At 41.2% G+C, this 27,798-nt stretch overlaps 2 protein-coding genes and 2 long non-coding RNA genes across 6 annotated transcripts in view; 2 read left to right on the top strand and 2 right to left on the bottom strand.

Annotated features, from left to right (window-relative positions):
- The window catches only part of ntm (neurotrimin), a 384,314-nt gene that overhangs the window by 135,207 nt on the left and 221,309 nt on the right, over positions 1 to 27,798 (top strand). The window contains exon 2 of one of the 3 annotated variants that reach the window (XM_085173854.1): positions 23,588 to 23,667. The exons of the other annotated variants lie outside the window; for them this stretch is intronic. The gene's annotated coding sequence lies outside the window, so the exon portion shown is untranslated. The remainder of the gene's footprint in view (positions 1 to 23,587; positions 23,668 to 27,798) is intronic. 3 annotated transcript variants of the gene reach the window in all.
- Positions 1 to 27,798, top strand: part of LOC146509298 (uncharacterized) — a 44,538-nt gene that overhangs the window by 8,551 nt on the left and 8,189 nt on the right. The gene's annotated exons all lie outside the window — the stretch shown is intronic.
- LOC146509299 (uncharacterized) lies at positions 17,078 to 20,774 on the bottom strand. Its single transcript, XM_085175447.1, has 2 exons — positions 20,505 to 20,774; positions 17,078 to 19,105 (listed from the first exon to the last, which is right to left on the bottom strand). The coding sequence occupies exon 2, from the start codon at positions 18,614 to 18,616 to the stop codon at positions 17,078 to 17,080; it is 1,539 nt and encodes a 512-aa protein (XP_085031573.1). The 5' UTR covers positions 18,617 to 19,105; positions 20,505 to 20,774.
- LOC146509300 (uncharacterized) lies at positions 24,718 to 26,864 on the bottom strand. The gene is made up of 2 exons (XR_014876342.1): positions 25,840 to 26,864; positions 24,718 to 25,759 (listed from the first exon to the last, which is right to left on the bottom strand). It is a non-coding gene; the product is annotated as an uncharacterized LOC146509300 (long non-coding RNA).

A 27,798-nucleotide genomic window follows, 5' to 3' on the forward strand; every position in this document is an offset into this window, starting at 1 on the left:
GGGACTCAAGGCTGACCGCACTGAGGACTTGATCAACAGAAAATGTGTTACACCACTGAACATCAAAATTGATTCTCAAAGGAATGTTTTCAAAGCTTTCAGTCCACAGCAAAATGTTCCTCAGCTTGCACAAGGGGAATTACTCACCATATCATGGTGCAAATATAAATAGTGCTCTTGTAAACTAGAAGCATAGCTAAGTTACCAAGAATGCTTTTTATGTTATTGTCATATGAGAATCTGTGCATTAATAATTTTGCGCCCGGGAAAAATACAACATAGCAGTTAAATTTTTGCATTTGAATATTGTATCAATACAGGGACAACAAGTATCGTTACGTTACTATTACATTCCAGAGAGAAATCAGTTTTTAGTGCTAGAATAGAAAAAAACGTTGCTCTTTCAGTCCACCAGGTAGTGCCATTAGGTTTTTTTTTCTAGTAAGATCAACTGATGTGATGGTGCTGAAGAAGTTAGCATTAGAAAGATGAAGTACTGGTGAAAGTCATCAGAAAAACACCTTCTGCATATAAATCTAACATATAGTCCTATTTTGGATTTAGCAACAAGAATGGGACAAAGACAATAGACATGAAACATGGGATTAACAAGGAGTGTTATAGAAAATTACTCTGGGAATACTAATTATATGAGGGTGCATCTCCACCATGCTGAGACAACATTAGACAAGGACAGTAAAGACCAAATTAAATCAGCTTAGCCTAAAAAACAGCTAACGCTGGACATCTTTACCTTGACAAAAATACTTTTGTGTAAGAACATGCATCCATACAACATCTTTTGTTACATCTCCAAAAGCTGATTCTGTTCATCTGGACATAGCGTTTTGTGGGAGAAACGTTTCGTCACACATCCAAGTGACTTCTTCAGTCTCAGCTGACTGCAGGTTTCCCCAATCTTATAAACAGTACCTTTGCATAATGACTGAAACCAGCCAACTGAAGGAACAATGGGCTGGGATGTCAGTTCCTTAATCTTAATTATGCAAATTCTCATGACCATTGATGAACAACCACTGACCAAAACCCACTAATCAAAGCCCACTGATCAATGGCCAAGAGTACCATTCACAGAGAGTTGGGGAATGCCTGCAATCACAGCATTGTAAGATGGCGAAAGACGTTACATCTCTCTTCACTTCTTTCACCATCTTACAATGCTTTGATTGCAGCCATTCCCCAACTCTCTGTGAATGGTACTCATGGCCACCCCTCCCCTGCAGCTGAGCCACAAACCAATAGGCCTTTTACCTTTACTGTTTCACACAAGATCAACAAGGGACTGTACACAATTTAGACTTTTTCAATGCAGGATATTTTATTAGTTTAACAGGAGGAAACTAATAGCAAAGTCAAACAATAATAAAAATCACAGAATCAAATCACTTGAATTATACTCTAATTAACCTACTCTGAGCAAAGGCTGATTTTGTTCTGATCTTTCAGAGGAGAGATGCTGAGGAGAGAACGGGTACATCCAGGACTGAAGATGTACTTATCTCTGTGTTCCATGCTGATAATAATAGTCCAAAAGTCAGATATGACTGCATAAGAGGAGCTGTTAACAGTACTGCCAATGAAAGAACACACATGAGGAGAGGAGATTTTTCAGTCTTTCAAAAACTTTATTGACAAAACCCAGCTCCCAGTACATAAGTTGGTGTCCATCACCGCAGATGGAGAGCCCGTGATGGTTATGCTCTCTATTTCTAAAGCTGAGCATAATAAAAAATCCTGCCAAACCTTTCCATTGCATTTTTAGATTTCACTTCACAACCTAGTTTGATTTGTTCAAACTGTATGTCTGTCCAGACAGAAACAAAACACATCACCAAAACGAGAGGAAGAGAAAAAAAAATCAAGGCTATCATATTGTCCTTGCATGCAGCCTGCAATATTTAATATTTTGTCCTGCTAGAATGATTCTCCAAGAATCTGGAGAAATATTTCTTATTAAAAAAGTAAGGGACTCACAGAGATCTTCATCCTCCTTTTTATTTGTTTAAAAAAATGTTTTAACCTTGGTGGAGCGGTTAAATTAAAAAAAAAAGAAAATCCATTTAGGATGTGGATCTGCCTTAAAAAGTCCACATTTCCTTTACTGCAATGACAGATCAGCACCGTGACCAGTTGAAACATTTAATATATTGAGACACAAATTGCATGCATGTTGTTACCCTCTTTGTGAAATGGCCTTTTAATTTGTAATATACAGTTGCATATTAAAATACTAATGGCTGTTAATGGCAGTTCATTTTGTTCTCCTTCGGACATTATATTCAACAGGATCCAGTGTTATGGTGGAACACAATTAAATGAATAATATCAAAGATTCTGTTGTAGCTGTTTGATATAATTTGCCAATGTGGCTGAGCCAATCTTTTGATTGAAAGGATTATGGGTAGCTATTGCTTCATTGTGAGACCAATTGTATGAGACTGAGATTGTATGAGGTCACATTTAGACTACTAGGGCAGAGATGAATTGCATTCAAAGTACCACAGTGATGTGTTTAATTAAAATACAGTAGATCAGGCATAAAATAATAATATTACAAGAAGGGAACATAGGCAATAGAAACATTTTAGCCATAATCTGAGTTGTCATCAGCATTTCTTAGCATTCGAACTTCTCTCAATGAGGGAAATAACTAAAATAGGAAAGGCGCATTTAATATTAACAAAGTCGGCTGCCCTCATGCACCAGTGTTTATGAAAAGAACAATTATTTATCAAGTCAAACAGAAGGCAACGTTAAAGCTGACCAGTAAATAACAAGGTCCTGAGTTAGATGATGCAGAAAATTTAACTGCAAAGTGAATTACTAAGGCCATGACCACAGGCACAGTTTGCCACTGGACAAAGCAGGAAACTGCTTGGGGCCACAAGCCAGTACAGTCTCCCAAGGGTTGACAAATTACAACTGTGGCAATATACAAAGTTTGAAGTAACAATGGGAAAGACTTGATCCCACTAAGCTGGCCCTACCTGACCCCACTCAGTCCAAGTGGCACCCATGCCTCTATTTAAACAAGCTAAAGACAACAATATATGTAACTCAGTGAAAATTTTTAATTCCTGAGTCACAAAAGAAAGAAGAAAGAAGAGCAAGAAGAAAAAAAAGCAAGACAGTGGTGAATGAAGCAGATAATGACTAAATATAATCCTAAATAGTCTTGTCTAGCCTTAACTGTGGTGGAGAGATACTTGCGATGCAGTGTAGTGTAAATTTTGCATTGAAAAGGAAAGCAACTGCTTACACATAAGGCAGTTAATATTTTTAGTTAGTTGGATGGCTCCTGCACAATCAATTATATGAAGCATTAGCTCAGTGGATTCATCTTTCATGTTTAACATTCATATAATTTCTTGACTGGCTAAAACGTTAGCTTTAGTTTGTGTATTAATCACCTTCAGTGGATGTTCTGTTCAAGCTAATCTTAGTTGTGAGGAGAACAGAGGTAACTCCTATGTGTTGTTCAATGACAGACAGAAGTAGGAAAGGGTCCTAACCCTAAGTGACCTGCATTTGGGATCTGTGAGTCTATTTTATAGATTGATATGCTAAAACCTTGAATTTTGTTCTTCTTTGATGCCTGTATTTAGGTTTTACATGAAGCACACAAAACGTTTATAAATACCACACAATGCTGTGGAGGTTATAAGGATATAATATTGCTGACAATGACAGCCTAGCTTAACAGTAGCCTAATTTAAGAATTAAATTCAATCTGAAATCACACAGACAACCTCTGTATTTATTCTGTTAAATAGAGCTTACTTGTCAGGTAGGGCATACTTGCCTTCATTTATCCTCAGTGTTGGGAAGGTTACTTTTAAAATGTATTCCACTACAGATTACAGAATACATGCCCCAAAATGTACTTTGTAACGTATTCCATTACGTTACTCAATGAGAGTAACGTATTCTGAATACTTTGGATTACTTTATATATTATCATGCTTTTTACAACTACATGAATGTACTGTTGCTGTGCGATTTCTTACTATTACTGAAGACTACTGGCCATACCAATACCAACTAGATTTTTAAATCTTAATATAAAATGAGTAACAGTAGGGTGGACATTAGGTAGGGCTGCACTTTTTGCAACAATCTCGTATAGAAAACTATTCCGCACGTTTATAAAACAGGTCCGCGGCTCCGAACCGTAGAGGGGTAAAACTGTAAAGGGACCTCTGGCTAATACGTCGGGTTCCGTGTCGGGCTTGTAGCCGAAAACTAGCTTTACTTTGTTGTCTGGGTCAACTTTGTTAGTGAGAGACAGATAGATGCGTTGAAAGGCTGCTCCAACGGAACTAATTGTTTCGGAGGAAAACACGAACAAAGTGTACAATCTACTCTTAATAGCTTACTTAGAACTGGGCTCGTCAGGCACTCTTCTTGGCTGGAGTGGTTAATATTATATTTACATGCTTCCATCTCCCGTTTCTGCTTGGTGAAAACTCATACTTTTCCACTCTCCCTTTTCTCCCTCCCTCGCGCTCACAGACACATAACCGGTATGGCAGTCCATTCTCTCTGCAGCACAGACTACACTGCCCATGAGGCTACATTCTTTAGGGCTATGCCTGTAACACTCTGCCTATTTCCTTCATATTAAATAACTTTTGTGAATTTAAATTAAAAAAAAAAATTTCTTCACGTCATTATGCGGGCTGCAAGTAGAGGTGACATGGGCCATGAGATTGAGACACGGGCATTAGAGCCTCTTAATGCGTGTTTTGTTTGGGTTTCCATCGGCGTGGAATTACCAAAAATAGAGAGGGCATAGCCTAACCTAACATATGAAACAAAAAAATACTGCTGTGTAATCCATTTACTTCAACAAAGTAACTGTATTCTGAATACCACCTTTTTAAACGGTAACTGTAACAGAATACAGTTACTCATATTTTGTATTTTAAATACGTAATGGTACATGTATTCCGTTACTCCCCAAAACTGTTTATCCTTTGCTGTAGTGATCTACTTGACTGACAACAAATGATGTGTGAAGCTTAACCAAAGTCTGACACAAATAGTTTCCTGTCCATGCCGTATGAGTGAGCTGTAGGGATGGGAATTGAGAATTGTTAGTCTGCCTTCTTATCGATCTTGCTTATCTGTTCTTGCACAGCTGCTACAATCAGCTTATTTCAGTTTGTGTGTTGGATGAGGAAAAACAGTGGTGAAGTCTACAGTGTGGATATGGACAATACTTTTAGTTGTTGTTGCACAAAAATGATGAAAGCATGATGGTTCTGTGTAAACTGAATCCAAGACAGAAACAACCGCATTATGCTCCTAACACAACTTCAGCTCATGCTAACATGCTAACGCTAAGCTAGCCAAGAACCCACAGTGACGTAAAAGGTGAATCAATGCTGACACCAGCCCAGCAGCCACAGCCTGAACTTCAACAGGTAGCAAACTGATGAGCAGTCAGGCTGCAGCATCCATTTCAATCTGTTCATGTTTCAACTGTACAGGGTGGACGATTTATATGGATGCACCGTAATAAAATGGGAATGGTTGGTGATATTAAAGTCCTGTTTGTGGCACATTAGTATATGTGAGGGGGCAAACTCCTCAAGATGGGTGATGACCATGGTGGCTATTTAGAAGTCGGCCATCTTGGATACAACTTTTGTTTTTTCAGTAGGAAGAGGGCCATGTGACACATCAAACTTATTGGTAATGTCACAAGAAAAACAATGGTGTGCTTGGTTTCACGTAACTTTATTCTTTCATGAGTTATTTACAAGTTTCTGACCACTTATAAAATGTGTTCAATGTGCTGCCCATTGTGTTGGATTGTCAATGCAACCCTCTTCTCCCACTCTTCACACACTGATAGCAACACCGCAGGAGAAATGCCAGCACAGGCATCCAGTATCCGTAGTTTCAGGTGCTGCACATCTCGTATCTTCACACCATAGACAATTGCCTTCAGATGACCCCAAAGATAAAAGTCTAAGGGGGTCAGATCGGGAGACCTTGGAGGCAATTCAACTGGCCCACGACGACCAATCTACTTTCCAGGAAACTGTTCATCTAGGAATGCTCGGACCTGGCACCCATAATGTGGTGGTGCACCATCTTGCTGGAAAAACTCAGGGAACGTGCCAGCTTCAGTGCATAAAGAGGGAAACACATCATCATGTAGCAATTTCAAATATCCAGTGGCCTTGAGGTTTCCATTGATGAAGAATGGACCCACTATCGTTGTACCCCATATACTACACCAAACCACCTTGTTCCAACAGTCTTGGAAGGATCCATCCAATGTGGGTTAGTGTCAGACCAATAGCGGTGGTTTTGTTTGTTAACTTCACCATTCACATAAAAGTTTACCTCATCACTGAATACCACTGATTTCCTTTCCGATCCCATACCAAGTAATATTCAGGGTGGTATTGACGATACCGATCCGATACCGATACTTTATGCAAAAACGTATTTTATTTATTGTATCTCAAATTATAGCGTCATAATGATTACAGGACATCAGATTACTTGTTCTTATCACTTAATAATGCAGAGTTCATCATATAGAAATAAAAAAAACTGAAGTTGTGCGCTATTTGAACACCTTGCCTGCCTGCATCACTAAAGGACTCCATGAGAGACGTCTGTCTCGCCCTAGCAACACCTGTCCCTCTCCTCCTCTTCAGTTTGTCTCAACATATGCTCGTCATATTCTGTGATATGATTTACTCTGAGGTGTTTGACAAGGTTAGTGATGTTGCCACAACCATACATGCCAACCCTCCCAATTTTTCCGGGAGAATCCCGGAGCACCATTCTCCCGAATTTCCACCTGGACAACAAAATTGAAAAACCATATCGCAGAATTCATAGCACGGCCCAGCCAATTCCAGTTTCCAACAATGGCGGCAGCTACTTAGTTTTAATATTACTCTTATTTCTCTTTCTGGGTCGCAAAAAAAATCTTTTAACACAATTTCAGGTGAGAATGTAGCTGTGTAAACTTCAAATATCTGAGCCGACCGACACATCGTTTTCAAACCCCCGCGGCCTTTCGCTACTCAGGTTAAACATGATATATAAGTCACTTTGATAACTTAAAAATGTTATTGTTTGGTTTTTTTCAGTGTTTTATTTGTTCATGAGTAAATTGGTTTGGCTTTCTCCAGCAGCCTTCTATTTTTTTCTTTTTTTAAACGTTTTTACTATGGTTAGGTTTAGAAAAAGATGGCATCAGATCTCTAGACTAACTTTTTGCCACGGTTGCACTGGTGCGCCTAACTTTTTTCTTAGGTGCACCAGCAGAAAAGTTAAGTGCATCCAATTTTTTTCAACCGTATCGATTAACACTGCAGTTTTACATGTGCACTTTTTTGGGTGGGAATTTGCTGTCCATACAGACAATATTGATTCGTTTGTAAATGATAAACTAACAATCTTGTCAACACAAAGGTCTTTATTTGGAGCACAGTTCTACAAGACGGATAAGTTACTGAAAAAGTGCTTGTGCTTAAAGTGCTTTGGCACTTTGACACTCTTTGGCAAAATTGTAGTTAATGTTGAACTAAATCATCTCTTCTAATGACCTGTTTACTGCTGCCTGCTGCTTAAAGGCAGTGGGGAGCAGAGATGGGCAGTAATATACTGTAATCTGATTACTTTTTTCAAGTAACAAGAAGGGATTACTATTACAAAAAAGGTAATTAGATTAATGTTACTTTCCCGTAAGCACGCTGCGTTACTGTGTTACTAAAACCGTGATTTTTTTGTGAGAGTATCTCATGACAATGATGTAAGCGAATGTGACGTTCGTGGCAACAGCTGTGTGCAGATCAACAATGGATAATATAACGAGTAGTACTGACCTTACTTTGAGTTTGATTCCGTAAAAAGTGACAAAAACATTAGCGTCCGCTGTTCACTGCGTGGGAAGAAAACTTCTTTTTACCGCAAAACCCCCCCCCCCCCCCTAAACTTCCAAGCAAGCACCGACAGTACGCTGCCACGGGAATGTGAAACTCCCAGATCCTTCCACTGATGCTACGACACACCTGCACCAGGGCAAACCTCCGCCTGCCCCACTCCTGCTATACAGGTGAAAATAGAGCAACAGGACCGCTGAGTCTTTGATTTTATTTATTTTCTGCTGTGTTTTACATGCATTTATTTGAAAGAGTGAGTGTAAACACAAAAAAACTATTTTTTTAATATGATGGATTATGCAGAAAATAGGTTTAAATGTTAAACAAATTTCTTCCAGTCAGAGAATGTTGCATATAATTTAATGTTTGCTTCATGCCTAAAGTTAAAAGATTAAAACTAATAAAACTAGTTTCAAAAAGAGACTTTTTCATTTGATTACATTTTATATGATGGATTATGCAGAAAAAATAGAATTAGGCTGAAAGATCTATTGCTTTATTACCTATTCAGGTTGTAAATCATTTTTTAAAAGTAACTAAGGAACTAAGTAACTAATTACTTTTAAAAATGAATAATCAGTAAAGTAACAGGATTACTTTTGAGGGAAGTAATCAGTAATTAGTTACTGATTACGTTTTTCAAGTAACTTGACCAACACTGGTGGGGAGAGGGAACACTCGGGCAGTGCATTTTTGAGAGGAGGATGAGGAGCCAGCACTTCAGAGTGCATGGTCATTTCCGATCATAGTATTCCATAGTTGTAAAATCTTGCCATCCCCAAAGTGACTGCTCCTCCACTGCTACTTCTACAGAGATGTAGTGAGTACAATTTGCACGGTGTGGTCTTGTAATAGAGAAGACTTAAAGTTGGAGATTACACCCACCATTATCCAACATCTCTAGTGACAGAAACTAGCAAAGCACCCTTTAAAAAAACACACAAGTGTAAAATTTTGCTGCACGCTTCAAACAGTAAATAGTAAAGCCACATAAGGGAATGCATTAATTGATGTTAACATAAATGTGGGACCAAAAATTTAATTATCAATGATTTTTAATGGGAAGTTTTTGCCTTAGCATCAAATGCCTTGGTTTTTACATAGCTTTGCCATGTTAGTTAGGATAATTTAAGGAACTGAGATTACATTTCTAAAACTTTTTCCAAATTTATATCCGCTAGCAAATGTGAGGAAATCCTCATTCAACGTAGCCAAAATGACATGGAAAAAAAACAAACAAACAAACAAACAAAAAAAAAAACGAACAGGACAAAATGTCCCTTTAAGTGTTAATACACAGCAATGCCATTACAAATATTTAAAATCATACTTTTAGCGGTTGTCCTGTTAGGACCACTTATCTCTGAGAAGTACTGATGTTAATGAGCTTTCAAAGCAAGCCTACGTTTTGATTTTTCAATATTATATTCAAATATATCCATTGCAAAAAAAAATCACAGCTGGGTTAAAAAGTTGAAGCACTGCGTGACCCAGTTATCCAACAATATCTACAGAAAGATTAAAATATTAATGAACACATTCATATTGTTGTTTTTGTTGAACAGCTAGTTGAACTTTGCACAGAGAACTTTTCTGAAAGTGCTGGCTCAGTCTCTACTTGTTCCATTTGACTGATTTATTAACCCAATTTTTCATCACCTCTCCATGATCAGGGATGTCCTTGCTAATAAGTTAAAGGAATAATTTTCACACTGCACTCTATCTTCTTCACATGCCAAGATAGTTAATAACTGAAAACTAAACTGATATGATGATAAGTCACAGAAGGCCATTTTTGTGGCTGTTTCCTTACACACCGAAGCTCATAATTATAATAATAATAACAATGGATTGCATTTATATAGCGCTTTTCAGGGCCCTCAAAGCGCTTTACAATTCCACTATTCATTCACTCTCACATTCACACACTGGTGGAGGCAGCTACAGTTGTAGCCACAGCTGCCCTGGGGCAGACTGACAGAAGCGAGGCTGCCATATCGCGCCATCGGCCCCTCTGGCCATCACCAGTAGGCGGTAGGTGAAGTGTCTTGCCCAAGGACACAGCGACTCAAACCGGCAACCTTCTGGTTACAAGACGAACTGCCAATTCTTTGAGCCACATTTGCCCAATTATCCAGAACCAGTACGAGCACAGCCTGTGTCAGCTCATCTAGCACACTAATTTCCCTTCAGTCTCCTGTCAAAGACCAGAAGTTTACATGTGCAAATAACCACAATAAGCTGCTGGCCTCTCAGCTTGACAAGTTCCAGCCATGTTATAAGCTCTCCCAATGGAGTCCAAGACAGCTAGCTAACTGCAGCCATAAAATTTTAATGATATGAAAGATGGATGCAAACAGGTGAGAAACTTTATGACAAAATGTTTAAGATTACTTGGATACATTTTAACACCTGTATTCAGATTTGATCAGGCATGAAGTTCTTCTGATCGCCATACATCCATACAGACTCGGATTCAAATCCAGGAACTTCTTCCTGTGAGGTATTAACTGTAACACCACTATTACAGCTTATATTAACATTCTAACATGTCTAAGAACAAGGTGAATCTCCTTAGCATGTGGGACTTCTGGGATTTTATAGCAATCTCAAATTAGAGTTTGAACTGCACTTTTGGATCTCAGACTATGAGTGCTGAACATGACAGTAGCGGCAGAAAGCTGTTGTTAACGATTAAAGAATGAAAAACAGAACAGTGGTTTCATTTCTTTTCATTTTTTCCCCAAAATAAGATGAGATTTTGTCAGTTTGCATTTTATCTATTGCTCTCATTGTTATCAGCAAAACTGAGATGCATCCATTCTACTTCATTGTCTAACAACAATTTCATTTTGTTAGCTTGATGCATATATTGACTCAAAATTTATTTACAAAACGTTTGGAACCAGGACCATCTCATTTAAGAAGAAAGCAAGATACAAGATCTGTCACTAAGATCTGAGGCTGCCATATTTGTGGAGAATGGCTTTGCTATTTCATGAGTAACAACCGAGAAAATTAATTTAAAAAATATGTACAATGTCATTAAAAAAAGCATTATGTTAATTTTGGTTCCTCAAAGAACTGACAAAATTATTCATAGAGTTTTTATCTTAAATGATTACATAAATACATGTTTGCCAGGATGACATTAATTTCACAGCTTCTTTTTTCACACCTGTAGAGGCCCATTTAGAACCTTGCAAATCTGCAGTAAAAATAAATAAAGAAATAAAAGAATAATATTCTGGCAAAGACAGAACTTTCACTTTCTTACTCAAGGATACTTTGACACACAGACTGGAGCATGCCAGGGATCAAACCACCAACATTCTGATTAGTAGATGACCTGCTCTATCATCTGAGCCATGGTATATATAATTTCATGGACATTTAATCCATATTTAATGTAATAAAAGTATAGTAGTGTAGACTAGAAGTGTAGACAAGGAAGGCAACAGAAACTCAAATAACCACTTTGTCATGGTCTGTGGGTTTGTTATAGAAATTGTTGTTATGAGGTTTCAGAGCTCAACACAGTACAAAAACAACTTTTGTGATGATTACAAATGATCTTATGGTCTGTGACAGTCTCTGTGCTTGTCCTTGTTTGACCTTAGTGCAGCATTCCATACTGTACCATACCACTGTACCATAATAATTAATTACAGCAATAAACGCATTCTGTATGTATTAACGACAGTATCATTAGAAGGCATAGCATACATTTTTCATTGCTATGCATATGCCACCGAACTTCCTCTATCCTTGAAGTCAGAAAACACAAACCAATTAATTAAACTTCAGGTGACCCTGAATCTTTCCTTATGTCATGGTCCTGGGTCTATGGACCCAGTGTTTCGTATTCTGGTTCAATTTCTATTCTTTGATTTAGTGTTATTCTTGGTTCAGTTTCCTTTCTCTTCCTAGTTCATTTGTGTTTCTAGTTCTCTCAGATAATTTATTTGTCTTTAGCTTTTTTTGTTTTGTTTGTTTGTGTTGAGTCTGCGCTTCCACAGGCCCCGCTAGTTTAGAGACTTATTCCTCATGAAGAACAAAAACAAGACAGAACATCTTCAACCGGTCTTTTACTTGCTAGCGAGGGAAGACTTGGTCGGAACCAGGCTCCTGGAACTCAACGCTCCTCACCTGTCTCCAACCAACTCCTTCAAAGAGCAGCCCTCCTCGTTGCCTTTTATTCCCATGACAGTTACAGTTTACACAACACAAGCACCTCCCCTCGTAAAACCCCCCGTAGGTTCTAAAAGACAAGGCACTATGTGTGTGTATGTGTAAGCACCTGTATGCATGTGTATGCATGTGCAACAACGTGTGTGTGTGTATGTGAGAATGTGTGTGTCATGGGGGTGCGTTTGTGTAACCTCCTGCTCACCAAAAGGATCATAAAAGCAGGAAGTTTACAACACAAGAAACAGATCTTTCAGATAGGATGTGCCTATAATGAAGCGTTTTCAGCCTCCCCCCAAAACCAGAGTAGCTGGAGAGGTGGACAGAGACAAAGGAATGTCTTTGTTCACACAGTTTGAAACAATGTAGAGATGGTAAGCATAAAAATGACAACATTTAACAATTCACTTTAACAGCTTGTCTCTCCCTCCATGTTCCTCTCTTGCTCTCTGTGTCCCTTGCTCCATGCCTTTGCCTTGTCTGTGTTTATCTCCCTTAATAGTTCGCATGTTTTCATTCTTTGTCAAGCGTACGTGTCCTTGTCTGAGTTTCAGTCTGTGTGCCATTCCCGTTTTATTTTGACAGTCCCTCGTCTCATGACCTTGGTGTTCAATTTGCTTCCACTGCTTCTCCCCCTTATGCTTAACTTGTTCCTGCTGTTCTCCCATGTGGTAATGCTTTCCTTATCACCCGTCTGTGTATATATTGTCTCCCTGTGTTTTCAGCTTTTCTGGTTTCTTAGTTCTTTCCCAGTTTAGGTTATATTTGCATTCTGTTTTTTCTTTTTCACTCATCTTTTCACTTACTATCTGTTTGTACCCCTCTCTGCATTTAATTATTACCTATTATTAATCTTTGGTCCTTTTGGTGTGCACAAACTGGCATGGAATCATCCTATTCTCTGTTCCATCAAAGGCCTTCTGCGTCATGCTACTCTGCCAACTAAAAGCCACTGTCGACCAATGCCTCCGTGAAGAACAGGCGGGTTTTCCACGAGGATGGTCATGCGCTGACCAAATATTGACCCTTAGGAATATTATTGAACAATCCATGAAGTACAAGCGATCACTCTCAATAAACTTCATCAGCATCAAAAAAAAAAAAAAAGAAAGAAAATTAATCTCAATCTCAATCTCCAAGTCACTGTACCACCACCCCAACTGCTGCATCAAGATGAACACGGGCCACACCGATCTTCTTGCCATCGAGACTGGTGTCAGGCAAGGATGAATCCTCTCGGCCTTCCTGTTCGTAATGGCCCTCGACTTCATCATGAACAAAGCCCTGATCGAGCCAGATGCAGGCATGATATAGCCCTGCTGGCGGAAGATGGAGACTGCTTCCAGGATCCAACATTGAATCTGGCCCGAGAAGTGGAAAAAGTCAGACTTTGCGTCAGTGCCGAAAAATCAAAAATAATGCACATTGGCGACCAGGCTCGTTTACTTAAGATTGGTGGGCAAGAACTCTGGTTGAGAGGTTCACATACCTGGGAAGCGTCATGAGCTGGGACGGAGATGAAGAAACTGATCTGGCCTGGGCAGGAACATTCTTTTTTTTTTGCCTGTCCCATTTGGTTCTTTAGCCACACCGTAAAAAAAAAATCCTAAAAAAACAATAATATTCCGGCAGCTGGGGCGCCAAAATAATACCATAAAATAACAGAAAATAGCATTCCCGTGAAAATACGGTTATTTTCAGTAATGACAATACAGTTTGTTGCCCTAATTTTACATGGGATTTTGCCTTTTTCAAGTGCTTTTAAACATTAAATTAGGAACAATTTAACGTGATTAAACAATGAAATTACCTATAAACAAGGTCAATGAATGCGGCAATATGAATAATAATACTTAAATGTACATAAATATACAGTTAACAGTTGGTTTAAATAATAAGGGATTGCATTCATATAGCGCCTTATTAGACCCTCAATGTGCTTTACAATTCCCCTCTGGCCATCACCAGTAGGTGGTAGGTGAAGTGTCTTGCCCAAGGACACAACGACCGAGAGTGTCCGAGCCGGGGCTCAAACCGGCAACCTTCTGATTACAAGGCGAACTGCCAATATTTGTGAAATTATGATGCATTTGTGAATGTATTCTAGCAATCTAAATATGCATATGTTCAGACAGATACATTTAAAAAACAAGAAAATTATGTTTTATTACATTTACAGTTATTGACGTTAATTTACATTTGAAATGTAAAATCACAGTCTATTTATGTGAATTTAATGATATTCTAGAAGAACAGTGCAAAACTGTAAACTACACAGTAAACTACTTTTATATTACAATTTTTTTTACAGTGCATCAGAATTGAAGGTCAAGAAAGATGCTCAATGAATTCACTTTAGCAAGTGGATCATGATGGCCTTGCCATATTGGTCCATTTGATTACCCTTATTATTATTATTATGCATTTATTTTATTTTATTTTATTTTCAGTTGTTACAGACGGGACAGACATAACTGGGGGATAGGAAAGCGAGAAAGAGAGGGAGAGAAAGAAAAATAGAGGGGAAGAGGGACAGTAAGAAAATCACCTGGATAGCCTGTTGAGAGAAGAAATTACAGAAGAGAAAACAACAAAAAAGCAACATAAAAAACACAAGTCCTTTGCAATAATCTAGCTAACAGTAAATACTAAATAGTGAATATTATTGTCCAGCACGCAAGGTTGACAGCGCACAATGTGCTTTGAGGTAGCAGCCAGGAAAGGTGTAGTTTGTGTCTGTGAACACCTGTGTGGATGAGCGCGCTTGTATTCAAAAGGTTTCTCCATGTAACGATCTGCTAGAGGGTGTGGGGAACCATAGCCCCGTCCCCCAGGGCATTAAGCAGGCATGGAGGAGATCTGGGCCCCAGACATCTAGAGGCCCCAGAGTGCGAGAGCCCAAAAAGGACCTTTGGAGGGGCAACTGTGCCACCCTCCTGGGAGGAGCCGAGGAGAGCCCAGACGAGGGGTCACCCAGCAGCCACGTAGTAGAAGCCAGAGGGGGCTGCAGTGACATGCCAGCGGGCTCTGCCAGCAGTCTGCTGTGCCAGAGTGGACTAAGCCTCAGGCCCAGAGGCCAGTGGCCCGAGGGCCCCTCAACCCCCCGGAAGGGGCCCGACTGAGCCATGGGCGCCAGGCCCCGCCAAGCAGCCACTGGGAGTGAGCCGGTATATACCTGAGCGCCCAGCCTTGGACACCAAGAACCACCAACACACCGACACCTGAGGGCATCATCCACCGGCAAGGAATGTGGTGGGGGGAGATAGGCCTCTATACCTTGGAGAGCCTAAGATGTTCCCAGAGAGGTGGAGTCTAAGACCCGACCTGACATATAGACGTACAGGCACACAGAGACACAAACGTGCACTCCCACGCTCATGCACACATATATAAATACTGGGCACTCACCTAACGTGGAGACAGACACAAAAAGACACACAAACACACTCCCCACAAACATACTCTATACCCCAGGTTCAGGCACCAACACCCCCAAAAGGGGAAATCACACCAGGAGATCTTGCCCCTCATCCCAGACCCCAATTGGACAGCTAACTCCTCCTCCCAGCCCCTCCGCCCTGATGGCTAACAGAGAATGGGGGAGAAGACCCAAAAAAATCCCTCTGCCCACTCATATGTAGTGTTGCTGCGTGCTGTTCTAAAGTACATTCAAAACACGGGAGGGCGTGGTGCTTCCTGCCAGGGAGCAGCAAGTGTAGCATGGCCCCTCCCGAGATCCCTCAATGTTTACATACATTTAAAATTGAGAAGTGGGCACCGGCTCCAGAGGTGAGGTTGAATACACAGACCGTCCTCTGGATGCCGTATGACGTGTCCACCCCTAAGGCCCTATATGTATGTGTAATGATAGTGGATGTCTAGGTTGCAGAATAAAATTGAGGCACAGGCAGCCAGGAGAGGGCAGAGGGGGAGTGCCCTGCACCCTATTCACACACCTGCACCCCAAGGCCCTGCATGTGTGGGTGGTTGTGGTGGAGTGGGAAAAGGGAGGGAACTTTCTTGATGACCTCAAAGCCTTGGCATCTCTTGGGATGAAGCTGAAGAGCTCACTGGAAAACACAATTGATGGAGAGACCTTGTCGCCCAATACACTTGAGCGTGGGTGGATAAGAAAAAGAAGACTCTCTTCCACAGTGTGCCTTTGCCCTGACTTCCTCCCCTCACTCCAACTGGTTACAGCAGATGGCTGATCCTCCCTAAGCCTGTTTTTTTAATAGAGCCGAGTTTTTCCTTATAACCCTGCCTCAGGTTAAGTTATATAGTTTTCTGATTTGAATCTGGCTTACTTTGATACTTTCCATAGTTATTCTAGTGTTATGAGTTTCTTGATATTTTTGTATTGTGTTTTCTGTTAGTACTTGGAGTTATTTTTTAATATTATTAATGTATTTTTGATTTATTAGGCTTGCCTTCTCTATGTCATCAAGTCTGTCTCTGTTAGTGTTTTCCTGTTTGGTTGCTTCCTGTTTTATCCTGATAGTCATTTATATCTAGTGTTTTGTATTTAATTCTACTTCTTCTCTTTGATTAGTCACGAGGGAACAAATGCACACAATAGCAGCTGACATACACAACATCATGTAAACAGCACCCACCTTCTGGCATTCACACACAGCAATAAACCAAAACCCACGAGATACTGGTGAGAGGACACAAGGAAAAAATGCTGGATATCAGCAGCTACGAAGGCAGACTAGCAGCACAGGCACAGAGTGGTGCATTCAAGGCGCGTCAGCATAGATATGGTGAGTTCAATGACGTAGGACATATCAAATTCCACAGCGCAAACACTATCTATACACAAACCACAACACTTCAACCAAGCAAATAACGTGTAAACAGTGGGCTTTCTAACACAGCCGCCCCCGACTATCTGCACAGACAGTCGAATCCAAGGTAGAAAGGCCACTCAGGTACGTGGGTCCTTATCATCTTCAAGCATAGGGAGTGAGACCAAGCGGGCTACTGGTCGAATATACGTTCGATCTTACGTCAACCCTAACCTGTCCACAGAAATATGATTTCTTCAGCTCACCATCCTCTGGCTCTGGATATGCTGGTGGGCTGGTCGGCCAATGCTCCTCGGATTGACGTAAAAACTCAGGGCCTTGGTGCCACCAGTGTGGTCGTGACAGCTCCTTCAAGGTCTTGCCCCGGGTAATGTCATCAGCAGGGTTATTCGCGCTATCCACATATCTCCAGGTGCTCCCATCTGTAAGACTCTGGATCTCTGCCACCCGCGTGCCCACAAAAACTTTATAGCTGCAAGATTCTGACTTGATCCAGTGGCGAACGGTAGTAGAGTCTGACCAGAGAATAACCTTTCGAATGGGCAGCGTGAGCTCAGCTTGAAGGAGACCAGCTAGTTGTGCACCGGTGAGAGCGGCACTTAGCTCCAACCGTGGCATGGACAACTGTTTCTTTGGAGCCACTCGGGATCTAGCCATTACAAAGGCAACATAGACTTCCTTCTGAGCAGTTTCTGTCCGCAGGTAAGCGACAGACCCATATGCTCTCTCGGAAGCATCGCAAAAGATGTGAAGGTCTCTTCTCGAAGCAGACGAATCAGCAGACGCTGGTGCATAACATCTGGGGATTTCCATTTGGATAAGATCAGGAATCTCCTTTTCCCAGGCAAGCCATCTGTCATGAAGGCTAGGTGGCTGGATCGGGTCGTCCCAGCCGAGCTGCTCCTTCCAAAGATCCTGTACCAGAATCTTGGCCCGTGTGGTGAACGGCACTATATAACCTAGAGGATCATACTGACACACAAGTGTTTTGTAGACGTTCCTCAGTGTGGGTTCAGTTCTCTCCCCCAGTCGATGTCTGTATTTGAAGGAGTCATGAAGGCAATCCCATGTCAATCCCAGAGTTGGCTCCCAAAGGTCCGTGCTAGACTGAGAGAGAAATAGGTCACTACTTTCAGATCTGACATTGGATGGAAGATGTTCAATGACAGCAGGAATGTTGCTGGCCCATTGACGTATCTCAAAGCCCCTGGTCTGGAGCAGCTGGCGCAGACTGTCGACTAGGGCCTTAGCTTCCTCTTGGGAGTGGGTGCTGCGGAGGCAGTTATCCACGTAGAATGACTGCTCTACACAATCGACGAGGTCATGATTGGACCTACAAGTGTCCCGGACGTGCTGCTGCAGTGCATAGATGGCACAGCAAGGACTGCATGTAGTGCCAAATGGTAGCACTTGCCATTCATAGATCTTCGGCTCTTCATTCCTCTTCATGTCCCGCCAGAGGAAGCGCAGCACTGGTTTGTCTGCTGGCAAAAGGCGTATCTGGTGGAACATACCTTTGATGTCACCACTCACAGCAGCTGGATACTGTCGAAACCGAAGAAGAACTCCTAGCAAAGATGGACCTAGGGCAGGTCCAGGGAGGAGAATAGAGTTGAGGGACTTCCCTTCATACTGGAAAGAGCAGTTAAAGATGATCCTGTCCTTGTTATTGTGTCGCACCATGTGGTGAGGTATGAACCACGATTCTGCAGTGGTTCTAGCTATCTCCTATGGCACCACAGCTACATAGCCCAACTTCTCTAGCTTCTGAATCTCCTGACAATACACTTCAGCGCGTTGTGGGTCTTTGACAAGTCTCCTCTCTGTACTGCGCAAACTTGGCAAAACTGCTTCCACAGGAGCTTGAAGCGTGACGGAGTTGGCGCGACGAAGCAGTGGTATGGCATACCTCTGTGTCCCATCAACAGTGACCCTGATGGTGGATGTCTGGAGTAGGTTCAGAGCTTGCTGATCTTGCTTCGATCGGGTTACCTGCTTCTCGCTCACATAAGGCAGCGTATCAATCTGCCAGAGACGCTCAACATTCCTGAAAAGCTCACTGGTTGGCACAACTGTTGTTATGAACAGGCACTGCTGCTCAGTTGCAGGAGTCTGGTCGATACTGATGGGACCTTGGAGCGACCAACCAAGCTTGGACAGCAATGGGTCCCTCTGTCGGGCCCAGATGAACTGGTTCTGTAGGTGCCAGGAGATGAGGCATGTCAGAGCCGATAAGCAGCAGAGGTTGAACATGGTAGAGGTAAGTCACGCAGGTGTTCATAGCGGCGTTGGAGAATCCTCACCGGATAGGAATGTTCTGAGAGACCAAGGGCATCGGCGGTGAATGCCTTTTGTATATGATACTTCTCCCCAGGTTTGTAGGGAGAAGACACTTGGAAGGAGACTGAGGCGCCACGAAGCTGCACTACCTCTTGGTGGAAAGTCCGCAGGGTAAGCGTCTCAGGCTCTGGGGTGAGGTTTAAGCGTCTAACAGCTTGTGGTAAAATGATGCTTCGTTCTGAGCCATCATCAAGTATTGCATGAGTCTCCAATGTTTGGTCCCTGTTGTACAGCAAGACCTTTACAACCTTCAGCATCACCTTGGGGGAACGGTTTGGCCTATCCAAGTACACTGTTGTAGTCGGAGCAGTCATCATTAACACACTCTTCTGGATCTGCTGGACAGCATCATGCAGTACAGTCAGGTGTTGCTCTCTGCAGGTATTACAAGGTCGTTTGAGGGTGCAAACCTCTGGCTGGTGAGTTCTTCCACATTTCCAGCACCGCTGTTCATCAGTTAACCACCTCACCATCTGGTCGGTGGTCAGTTTTTTAAATTCTACACAAGCGTTCAGGAAATGCTCCTTATTCTCGCAACGCGGACAGTATGGTTTTGGTCTGGATGAGGACTTTGGTCGGAAAGAACTCCCTTCTGCGCTGGGGTTTTCCCGGGAAGTCAGGAAGAAGGCTGTAGATTTCTCCTTTGGTGTATGGGGAAGACGCTGGTCTTTCTTTGTCGGCTTATAAGCTTCTCTACCTGTGATGCGCTTCGCTTGGGATTTCATCTGCAGCCAGGAACTCAGATCAGGCAGGGTATAGGTTTGGTCAGTGCCTGTCCGAAGAATGCCTTGGTTCAGGCAATGCTCTACAAACCCATCGCGATAACTGGGTGGCATCTTACTCAGTAGTCGGTCAACATGAGACCCACATCTTAGCTCAAAGCCGTTCTGGCCCTCCAGTGTCCTAAGCATCCCTACTAGAGATTGGATAGACAAGGCAAATGCATCAAAGGCTTCTGCATCGCCGAATTTGATAGCTGGAGCATTCAGAATTGTGCCCAATTCACTTTGGACGAGCTGACGGGGTTGCCCATACTTGTCCTGCAGGGCGTGCATGGCCATGGTGTACGGCGTTGGGTCGTGCATGTATGCCTTAGCTAGCTGGATTGCACTAGGTAGCCGTAGGTACCCAAGCAGCACTTGATATTTATACTGCTCATTCAGGTGTGGATGACTGTTCAACAGGTTGTCAAGGGCCATTTTCAATAAGGCAAAGTCACTTTCACGGCCACTCTCAAAGGAGGGAATTATAGGTTTGGGAATGCCATAACCTGTGGCGAGGAAAGGGTACGCATTAGCTGTCGGTAGTTGATGTAGCTCGGACTTAGTCTGGGTGGGAGTGCAAGATAACTCTGCTTTGGCAGGGTTAGTGCAGGCTGCACGAGCGTACTGCGATGGCTGAACTGCGAATGGAGTAGATGCCTGGTAAGAGGTATCAGGTGCAAAGGTAGTAGACCGAGGTCCAGCTGGAACAGTTGGGTGCAGCACGTGGGGCATGCATTGAGAATGCAATGGATGCCAGGCCATGGTTCCTGGAGGTGGAGCTACCACAGGCGCTGGAGGCTGAGTCACTGTAAGTGCTGAGGGTGGAGCGACTAGCGGTACAGGAGGCTGACCCACGGGACCGACTGAAGGTAGAGCTGCATGGGAGCTCGAATTACTATTCTCCGATGGGCATGGTGAGACTCTGGAACCACTGGGTTCTTGTGCTTTCTCTTTAAGGAGAGAAGTAACCATCTTGGCTATCTCCAACTCGTTTACCCTCTTCTTTAGCTGTCGTCGCCTCTCCAGCTGTCTGTTCAGCAATTCTTGGGTTCTAATGGCTTCTTCTTGTAGCTGCTGGGCCTCTCTGGCTTGAGCTTGAAGTCGTTGACATTCATATTCGACTTGTTGATCCTCTTCTAGGTGCTGTTGGAATTCCTCAAGTTCCATCTGCTTTACTCGCTCTTCGAGCTGGGCTGTTTCCAGGTCTGATAATGCGTGGGAAGGGAATCTGCCTATCGACGAGCGTGATGCCCTTGTGGACCTGGAGCTGGGGCCCTTCTGGGATGAGCGTGTTTTACCACTATATGAACACTGGGAAGCAGTAGCTGGTTGCGTGGTTTGGGTTTGTCCCTCAAGAGGGAGTGTTGAAACCTCATAATCGGTCAGGTAAGCAGGTGGCCGTCGCTCTCTCTGCAAAACACGTGGGGGTGCTGAGTCAGCCTGGACATCTGTCTGTTCCATACCTTAATCAGTACTCTAATCCGGCTCGAAGGACCATAAAATGGAGAGAATGTTGTCTCCGGGAGTTTAGCTGATTTGATTTAGAGCGGCAAGGTATGGTGGGTGTGTTTCGAAGAACACGGAGGCAGCTTCCAAGTTTAGGAGATTTATTCAGCTGTGGTCTGTTGTAACGATACATAAAGCAACCATCAGTATAGCACACATAAACATTCAACATGTCCAGACATTATTCTAGCACCCACCTTCTGGCATTCACACACAGCAATAAACCAAAACCCACGAGATACTGGTGAGAGGACACAAGGAAAAAATGCTGGCTATCAGCAGCTACGAAGGCAGACTAGCAGCACACGGCACAGAGTGGTGCATTCAAGGCACCGAAACAATAACGTGGCGCACATTGTGACATCAAAAAAGGCACACACCTATGATGCTGCGTTGTCTCCGTTTTCCTCGTCCACACGTAAATGCAAAAACTGAGTTTTTGAAATCTCCACCCTGGCAGGAGTTTTTAAAAATCTCCACTTTCAGTGACTGAAAACGCCGTTTACGTGTGGACAAAAGGTGCAAACGCACAGAAAAATCTGCGTTTTCAAAAATACCCGGGTACGTGTGGACGTAGCTTAAATACTATGTAATAATGATACCCCAAGCTCAGTTCAAACATTTCCTTTTCATACTTTCCATAAACACTTAGTAAACATGAAGTAGTTTACCAGATTGCCAAACCATCTTCTTTAGGAACCAGTCAGTGTCATATGTGACTTCTGAATCTGCACGTCAGGGTGATGTCCAAATTCCATCATCAGCAATGTAAGTTAATTTAATCTCAAAGATTAAAAAAGCAACCATGTTAAAACTACAACTGCCCTGAAATCGGTGGTGTTGGTTCACTTTTTCACCTGTAGCGCAAACCAGTCGGTGGATAAATAATTGGCTATATTGATGATTTGTGCTACAATCAAAAGCACTGCCATAATTTCTGAGTTAGGTTCATTCAATTGTCAAACATCATATTTCTTAACGATTTAAAGCCAGAACTATGAAATTCTTACCAGAATTATTTAAAAATCGAGTTTTAGTGAACCTTCTGATTAAACTTAAAAAAAAAAAAAAAAAAAAAAAAAATATATATATATATATATATATATAACATTTTTATTATTTATTTATTTGCATAAAAGAAGTTCATGTACTAAGTGTTAAAGGACAGAAATGAGCAAGCTATGATAGATTCCAACCATCTGTAAGGTTTTATTTTCATATGAGTGCTATCTGATCGAACAGAACATTATGCATGTGCTGACAGTCATAAGCACTCAAATTCAAATATCCAAATATATATGACAAATGTGCACTGCAGAGTTGTGAAAACTGTGTGTTAGTTGTATATGATTTATAGCTTCTGTCTGAGTGTAAAGATTCAAATAATTGGTGAGCTGGGAGAAAGAGATCAGAAATCATTTGTTTGTTTGTTTAAGGTAAAGGATTTTATTGGTGGAAGAAAATGTTCCTTATAATTTTGATTCTTTTTTGCATTTGACTACCTTAACTGTTGTAGATTATGTGTGAATACTTACTATTTATCCTCTGTACAAGTAAATATTTAAATATAAGGGATATTTTATCATTTCGTGACTAAATGCCTGAAAATTAAAACACCAGTTCATTACCAGAACTCAAGCAGCTCATGTTATGTCCAGCATTTGTTTTATTCAGGTTACATACAGTAAACCTTTTTTAAAAATGAAATAGTTAACTGCATCTATGATACTATGACAAATGAATTAATCTGTGACCTTGAAAAAAGGTGCTAGAGGATATCTGTGTTATTGCAGGTTTCCGTGTATTGTAAAACTGAGCTCTCATATGTTGTTTATTTAGACTCAGAATGCTGTGCATTGCATGCTATCCTACCATCAGTGACATTTTAACAAAATCAAATTCTGACTCCCCTTTAGCAAGTCAGTGCCAATACCCAGTGCAATGAATAAATAAGTGAGTCCACTCCTTGTGCTAATGTGACACGTTGAATGCATGATGTAATTTATTGGCCTTTTTTCTGTCTCTTTTCTCCCTTTTTCTCTAGGTAAGTGAAACAAGTTACTCTGGCTGGTTGAAAATGGACTGCAGTAGGGTATGGTGATGACGTTGCCCTTACTAAATGATGTGAGTGCCTTCAATAACACACCATGCTTGGGTACAGCACTTTACACTAAAATGACAGACCTTTTTGGCAAATTATAGTTACAAAAGTAAAACTGCACATTTATTTGGATACTTTTGACTATACTCTAAGATGGGCAATGAAGTTCATGGATTTTATCGTTTGTGGATGTGCCACTGTTGAAAATGTTACAAATGTCATATACCCAATGTATGAGGTATTTGTAGTGATTCATTACTAATGGAACTGTGGAAAAAAGGGTGAATATGCTGACTTAACCATTGCTTGTCTGGTTTAGAAAAACATGCACCTATACCCTTGTCTGCTGAACGGATGGTGATTATGTTGCCCTTACTAAGTGATGTGAGTGCCTTCTTCTCCTCCATGCTGCTATGGATGCTGGGGTCTTTGGATTTCTGAGACAGGTCAACACGTTTGTCTGCAGTTGCTTTGTTTCCACATCTGCAATTTTGTTGTATTGAATTGCTGATTCTGTGGCTGTGATCACTTCCAGTCACAGTGCTGGTGTTTTAGAAGCACACTGTGCTAGACAAGCTTTCTCAGTGAATTCAATCACCTTTTGAAGAGTCTTCTTATCTAAAAGCATTGTAAGTCTTTGTCAGATCCACTCCTCACATTGATGGTAAAATTTGTTCTTACTCATTTGTTGAGCAGCTGGCTTGCCCTTCTGAAGGATTTTTGTTGCTCGGAGGCCCTTAACTAAGATCTCAATTGGAGACTTTTAGGAGTAACCCTGCCCTGTTTGCATCCAAGGCTTGAGCTCAGGTGGTTCCATGCAGCTCAGGTGGTTCCTGATATCTTGCAGTTTGCATGGAAATTCTAGATTTAGGGAGTACTTGCAAAAGTGAGTAAAAATGTCTTGATGCTAAATCAATAAATAAACACTGCATATATACGTATGTATATATATACAAATGCTAATTATGTATTATAAGGCTAATAGCAACAACAACCATTTGTGACTGTAAGGGCTTCTTCCTACTTGTTCTTGGTACTAGTGTGTATAGTGTACCTGCTAACATGTTGGTTAATTTGACACATTTTGCAGCAGTTATTCCTAGATTTTCTTTCTTTTTCTCTCTCATATTTTCATATTTTCAGCTTCAACTTTTTACTTTTGTTTGGCCATTTTTATCAACGATTTCTTCCACACTAACCTCTGTCTTCCTCCCTTTACCCGACCAATCGCAGCAGATGGCCACCCCCTTTCTGAGCCTGCTTCTGCTCGAAGTTTCTTACTATTAAAAGAGATATTTTCCTTCCCGTTGTCACATTGTAGGGTCTTTACCTTACAATATAAAGCACCTTGAGGCAACTGTTGTTGTGATTTGGTGCTATATAAATAAAATTAAAATGAAATGAATTGCATTGAAGGTGCATAGGTGTACAGGGAAAATAGGGGAGGGCCGGCTGGATTAAGAGATTTGACTAAGCAATCCACTGTTAGTAAATAAAATAAGATTGGGCTGCTGTCAGTGTTTGTACGGCCAGCATGGAGTGTGCCTTCAAGCCAACCTGTAACCTGTAACATTGACGTAAAAAAACCCTTGTATTTACAAATCCACCCAGAAGTGTATTGACCCACCAGCAAATGCCAGATTATCAGTCCAGCCCTGGCTTCTGGCCCTGCAATGAGGGAGCTTTGTTTTGTTTATTTCAGCATTGCAATATGATTGAGGCATAAGACACCTCTGCCACACAGCAGCAAAGGTGACATGGTAACGTTTGTGTCTGGGGTCTTGCTCTGGTCTTTTCATGGGATGATTCAATGTGGATTTGAGAAAAATGAGAAAGAATTACATGAAAGAGGAAATGGAACAATAACAAGTAGATATTTCAGTTACATCAAGACAGCATTTCCTTTCTAACATGGTACGCTCCATTGCAAGTCCCATTATGCTAATGCACAAAGCAATGCGAAGTGGAAATGATTCATTAGCATAGTTGGAAGATGCTAAGTGAGTGAATCTATGCCAAATTGCCAGACATGGTTAATTGTCTGCCATAAACCTCAGTCAGACACAAACATATATACACAATATGAGCCCAGCAAGATCTATGCATCTTGCCGGGCTTGAGGCGACTTTTGTTGTGATTTGGCGCTATATAAATAAAATTGAATTGAATTGAATTGAAATTGAATTGAATTTGACTCCAGGATGACAAAACAAACAAAAAACAAACAAAAAGAACTAAAATTTTTGAACAAAAAAAAGAACACTGATTAGGTCTTTCTTTGATAAAACAGCAAAACAGGCTCATATGCCTTTCACTTTAAGCATTAACATACAGAAAGTAGTAGATCCTTTAGAAATTCCAATAACATTTTAAAAGATGCCACAAAGACAGATGATTTTCAAGAAGCTATGTAAATGTCAAGCAAATGCCTCTGCTGTTTCTAAAATCACTTACATGTTTGCTGCATTAAAGCACAGTTGATTAATCAGAAATAGCTGACTCAACAGTTCCTGGATATGTGTGAATGTTTATATGCTGGTGTGTAGATAACATCACAGGCAGCATAATGTTCTCCGTGGCTTCTTCAGCGAGTTTCACATCCGTCACATGTGCTCAGGGTGAACCTACGCTCATAGCACAGTTCTCATCCTGTTCATCATCCTTCTCGTCTGGGGAGAGATTGTGTTAAAAGTGTGAACTTTAATGTATATACCAGTTTTGAAATTGTGTTGAGAGGAAGACAGAGGAAGAAAGAGGTAGGACAGCACAAAAAAAAATCCGGAAAGTGGGGAAAACATGACTTAAAGGAACAAACCAAATATAACAAGAGTGGTGGAAGATGGAAAGGAAACACTAGCTAAAGTTTTTGGAATTTTGACCAGGCACCCCAAATACGGGAAGGTCAGGTTAGGTCAGGTCAGGTCAAGTCAGGTCGATCCTTCTTGCCAAGGTGGTGCTCTTCCTCTTCAGCCACACCCATTATCAGCAGCTCTCCTCTAAATCTGTATACTTGCCTATTAGGTACATTTAGTTTAGTGACCTGGGCATGTAGGTCCCAAGAATGTGTTTATTTATAGACTAGTGTAATGTGAAAGAGCCCTTTGTGTGATGTTGTAATGAAACACAGGTTTTTACCTTTACTGTTTTACAAAAGGTTTTTTGAATTTTTGAATGCAGGATATTTTTTTGAAGTAATTTAGCAGGAGCAAAGCAAAAGCCATGTCAATAATAGCCACCACAATAAGATCTGATGTGTTTTCTAAGTATTCCTGCTATTCTTTTTTTAGCACTAAAAATCTAATTGTATCCCTCCATAGATTCTGATGCACACAATGTGATCAAGTCCAACATCTATCTTAAAAAGACAAACACAATTTTAGACGTTGCCTGAGTCTTTGTGACTAATTTTTAGTATGAGTGAGTGAATTATGTAGCTTCAACAAAAAGATACATTTCGTGTTTTATTTCTTTTTGTGTCCCATAACAAGCTGCTCTCCAGCTTGAATGATGTTTTATGCTGGATGTTAAAGAATTTCATACATGGGTGCTGGTACAGTTCTCTATATGCTGAAACACTACTGCAGAGGCCTGAGTTCCAGTCCATTCAGGGCAGCTCCTGAGTGGCGTTCTTACAGCTTTCCTGTTAAAGATAAAGGCAAAAAAACCCAAAAACAACAACAACAACAACAAAAATGGAAAACAAATAACACCATACATCACCAACGAACAGTGTATTGCATTGTTCACTGGGAAGGTAATGTGCTGTTCAGTTTGGTCAGATGCACGTCACAGAATTTGATGCATAGCAGTTTCAACATTTATATGCTAGAGAAAATCCAACATGCCAGAATGAGTTTGTGTCTGCTTACAATGATTCTTTAGTTTGCTGCTTTTTCCACTTCTCAAAACAGTAAATGCTTCAAAACAAGTTTACTGCAAAAGTGCTGCCAATTTTACAGTTCATTGTAGTATTGTAGCATATAACAAGTAATGTATTTGAATGATTTGAGCAAATGTCACAGCTCTGTACTGTATGTGTTCATTTATGTGTGCTAGCAAGAATAGGATGAAGTATTGCCTTATTTTTGCTACAATCTAATGTTTGCTTTTAAGTCTGGAAAAAGCCTAATGCACCACAGTTTATGCTAATAAGG

The sequence above is a fragment of the Neolamprologus multifasciatus genome, chromosome 10, assembly GCF_963576455.1.
Source record: "Neolamprologus multifasciatus chromosome 10, fNeoMul1.2, whole genome shotgun sequence".
In the NCBI taxonomy this organism is placed as follows: Eukaryota; Metazoa; Chordata; class Actinopteri; order Cichliformes; family Cichlidae; genus Neolamprologus; species Neolamprologus multifasciatus.

Coding starts and splice junctions, on each gene's coding strand:
- LOC146509299 (XM_085175447.1), bottom strand. CDS start 18,616: ATGGTGCGACACAATAACAAGGACAGGATCATCTTTAACTGCTCTTTC.